We start from the raw sequence: 4,273 nt of genomic DNA on the forward strand, positions 1-4,273 counted from the left end.
AGCTTTGCCTTTGTGGCGCTTACCTCTGAGCATCTGGTGAGACCGTGGGGCCCAAGAAGCGGAAACTCCTGTCCCTGCCCTCCATCTGCCTGGTATCCCAGCCCAGGCCTTCCCAGTCCGTAGCCACAGCCCAGCGACGGGGCTGAGCGAATGTGTCCCAGGAAGCCCTCGGTCCCCTCCTGACCGCAGACACTGACCTCCGTTGCCTGCGGAGGCTGGAGTCCCACGGTGGATCCTGCCCCTGTCCTCTGGCTTCCGGGGGCTCGCCCAACGGTCCCAGAGTGACCCGGCATGACATTCCAGGCCCACAGGGGTGGCCGTCCTCAGGGGCAGGGCAGGCTGACATGCCAGGCTTTGCCAGCACCAGGGGTGGGTTTGCCACGCCCCAGGAGCTGATGTCACAAAGGGCCCGCTCCTGCCCCCGAGGGGCACCCACCCTGGCTGAGCCTTCAGCGGCAGTGCCCCTCCCCCCCCTCAGTGGAGGGCCCACCTGTCCCTGGACGCTGAGACTATGAAAAGGTGAACTCCCAGGCAGAGCCTCGCCCGGAGCCCACAGTTTCCAGCAAGGCCCCCGCGGAAGGGACCCCTGCCGGCGGCTGCCTCCCCCAGTCCCCCGACCAGCGGGCCCCGTGCGCACCCGCCACTCGCCCCGGCATGCCTAACTACTACGAGGTGCTGGGGGTTCAGTCGGGCGCCTCCCCGGAGGACATCAAGAAGGCCTACCGCAAGCTGGCTTTGCGCTGGCACCCAGACAAGAACCCCGACAACAAGGAGGAGGCCGAGAAGAAGTTCAAGCAGGTGTCTGAGGCCTACGAGGTCCTGTCGGACACCAAGAAGCGCTCCGTGTACGACCGCGCCGGCTGCGACAGCTGGCGGGCGGGCGGCGGGGCCAGCAGCCCCTGCAGCAGCCCCTTCGACACCGGCTACACCTTCCGAAACCCCGAAGACATCTTCCGCGAGTTCTTCGGCGGCCTGGACCCTTTCTCCTTCGACTTCTGGGACGCCCCGTTCGGCAGCAGCCGCGGAGGCCGGGGCCATGGCCTGCGGGCGGCCTTCCCGGCGGGCTTCGGCGAGTTCCCGGCCTTCATGGAGGCCTTCTCGTCCTGCGACGCGCTGGGCCGCGGCGGGGGCAGCCGCACCACCTTCTCGTCCACCTGCTTCGGCGGCTCCGGCGCGGGCGGCTCGGGGTTCAAGTCGGTGATGTCGTCCACCGAGGTGATCAACGGCCACAAGGTCACCACCAAGCGCATCGTGGAGAACGGGCAGGAGCGCGTGGAGGTGGAGGAGGACGGGCAGCTCAAGTCGGTGACCGTGAACGGCAAGGAGCAGCTCAAGCGGGTGGACAACAAGTAGGCGCCAGCCCCCGGCGGCCCTCCTGCCGCCTGCCACCGCCGCCCGGGGCCATGGAGGCGGGCTGATGGCTAATAAACGTGCCGAGTGAGTTCGTGGAAGAGTTCGCCCAGCTTTGTGGGGGGTGGGGCGCCTCTGCCAACCTTCGGCCTTCGCGGGCCGGGCTCCGGTGCCAGCGGGCCCACTGAGGAGGGCATGGGCACTGCCTCCAGATCTCGGCTGCTTCGCCCGGAAGCCCGGGCCGCCCTGCCAGGGGTTTATCGTCTCCCTCACGTGCACCACCTGGGTTGACACAGGCCATGACCACCTCCCTGTCTTGATCTACCCGAAAGCCAACCCCGTCCCTCTGCCCTGCGCTGGTGCCAGCCACTGCCACCCTCCCAGGCCTCCCGACTCCGACTCTCAGTGGCCCCCAGCCCCAACCACTCGGTTCTTCACGGGGCAAAAGCGCAAACCCCTCACAGCATGTTGCCCGCAAGGCTTTAAGCCTTCGACCGCCCCGCCTGCTCTAAGCGGAAGGACCTCATGCCTCATTCTCGGCAAGGCCCCTGCCCGCCTCTCGCCAGTTCTCCCTGTCTGAGCTCCCACCGGCCGCCTCCCCTCCGTCCCTCCACTGCACCAGATGCCTCACAGCCTCAGGGCCTTTGCACGTGCTGCCCTTCCTGGTGAGCGCCTGTTCGTCTTCAGGTCTGGGACCTGTGAGGTGGGGGTGGGGTCCCAGCCTTGTGGTCCCAGAGCGTGCTCAAGTCAGACTCCCTTTAGGGGGAGCGAGCTGCCCATCACGGGAGGGTGCTGGTGCTAAAGAAGGGAAGGGACTCTGTTCTGATGACCGCAGGACCCATCTTTTAAAAATATGTATTTTTTTAAAATAAAATTTTACTCTGAAATAATCTTGCGCTTACAGATACATCAGGTCCTTTACATTCTCTGTAAGGCAAGGAGTGCTTATTGAGCACGTATTATGTGCCGGCACAGTCCTAGGCACTGAGGATCGTACGAGGAGCCAAACAGCTAGATTCCTGCCCTCCTGGAGTTCACATTTCACTCGAAGGAGCCAGATGAGAAGCAGACACACAGAATACGGTCCCCAGTAGCAATGAACACTGCAGAGGAGATACAGGCAGGTGAGCTGACTGAGACGGTGGCTCAGGGATACGCAAGGCTACCGAGTCAGGTGCCCCAAAAGGCCCTTCTGAGAACGTGACATCTATCAGGAGCTGGAACGAAAGCAAGACCTTGAGCCACATGGCTATTTTGGGGAGAAGCATTCTGGGCAGAGGGAATGAGTGCAAAGGCCCTGGGGCAGGAAGACGCCTGCCCTGTTTGGGGAATAGCAGGGAGCCTAGGAAGGTGGACACACATAGTTCCATTTAAGGCCCACAACTCTCCCAGACCAGGGTCAGAGACTCCACATCATCCAGGAGGAAACTGAGGCACAGAGGGGAGAGAGTCACGTAGCCAGCAAGAGGCTGAACCAGAATTCCACCCCACATATTCACCCCAAATGACTCTTTAAAGTAACGATGGGGATGATGGCGATAGTTCCTCTTGCGGTGACAGCCCGAGGCAGGTGTGTGTGTTTGAGTATGTGGGTGACGCGTTTGTGTAAAGGATCGGCATGCTGGAATTTCTTGTTCCTCGGGGTCTGGGGTGGGAGCCAGAAAAGGAGGTGATTCCTGGTTTGAGGGTTCAGAGATGGTGAATGACAGGGTCTTCGGCTCCCAGGCGGGGGAAGGGGAATGTGGTGGACAGAGAAGGTGCCCTGAGTGCCAGGTGCACTTATAATCGGATTTTGCTCACTTCTGCATCCCAACTCTCAGCCTGGTGCCTGGCATCTAGTAGATGCCCAACAGATGATGCAAAATGCAAAAAGGTGGGCACACACGGTTCCAGGGAGCAGCCAGAACCAAGGAGCATGCTCAGAGGACAGCCTCTGGAGCTCAGGAGGGGAAAAGACACTGGGGCACCTTGAACACAGAGGGGAGGGTGGGGCTTGGCCACATAACAGGAAGAGTTCCTCCTCATTTCTAGAGGCAGAGCTGGCACACTTGCAGGGGAACTGGAAGTCGGGAGGTGGGCCTGGTGCTTTTCTCCAAAGGGAGCCTACGGAAACCTCTTTTGGGAAGCCAAGGGGCATCACCCCCAAATCTCTAGGACCCGCAAAGTGCCCTTGGCTGCTGCCGAGTGTCCCGGCCAAGAGGACACGGCAGGTGACCTGGCTGCTGCGGCTGCGTCTTGAGGTTCGGCCCTGGCTCTGAGACCCCTGGGACATGCTAGCAGCTGGAGGTCCCCTAACCACGTTACCGGTGGGGCGGGGGAGCCCTGTGAGGTGCAGAAGGTCAACCCCAGCTCCCAGTCCTGCTCTGGGTCTAACTTCATCAAAGCCCCCACTACAGCATTAACCACCTGACCTCTGTCCCTGCCGACTTGCTAATTTCACCAATTACGGGCCAGCTGTGGCTGCGTCAAGTGGGCCTGCTTAGCACAGACAGCTTCTGGGCAAACGCAATTAGGGCCGCAACCGGACGGCCACGTGGTCCTGGGGCTGGGGCTGGGTGCACAGCGAGATCCGGGGGCTTGCAGGCGCTGCTGTTCCCAGACACCCCTGGTCCCCTGGGTGGGGCCTGGGCCTGGGCCGCCTTCCCTCCGCCGGGCCTGCACCGAAGCCCTGGCCTCCTCCAACACAGGCCTCCCGCCGCCTTCCCCCGCTCAGACTGCCCCCTCTGCCCCGTGGAGCTAAACCACACGAGCTGCCTGGCTGAATCCTGGTGTCCACCCTTAGACCCATTTTACAGCTGGAGAAACAAGCCCGGCGGCGTGTGCGGCTTGGGCAGGAGCACATGAGAGGAGGCCCAACCTCTGGGCACCCTGAGGCCCTGGCGCGCCCCTTGGCGCCACTTGGTCCCGAGGCAGCCGCACCCGC

At 62.6% G+C, this 4,273-nt stretch overlaps 1 protein-coding gene across 1 annotated transcript; it reads left to right on the forward strand.

Annotated features, from left to right (window-relative positions):
- The first annotated feature begins 646 nt into the window (after positions 1-646).
- DNAJB8 (DnaJ heat shock protein family (Hsp40) member B8) lies at positions 647-1,388 on the forward strand. The gene has a single exon (XM_008051044.2). It carries the CDS (start codon positions 655-657, stop codon positions 1,351-1,353), a length of 699 nt encoding a protein of 232 aa, XP_008049235.1. The 5' UTR covers positions 647-654; the 3' UTR covers positions 1,354-1,388.
- The last annotated feature ends 2,885 nt before the right edge of the window (positions 1,389-4,273 follow it).

This window comes from Carlito syrichta, unplaced genomic scaffold, assembly GCF_000164805.1.
Source record: "Carlito syrichta isolate Samal-C Ts95f unplaced genomic scaffold, Tarsius_syrichta-2.0.1 Scaffold158115, whole genome shotgun sequence".
Taxonomy (NCBI): domain Eukaryota; kingdom Metazoa; phylum Chordata; class Mammalia; order Primates; family Tarsiidae; genus Carlito; species Carlito syrichta.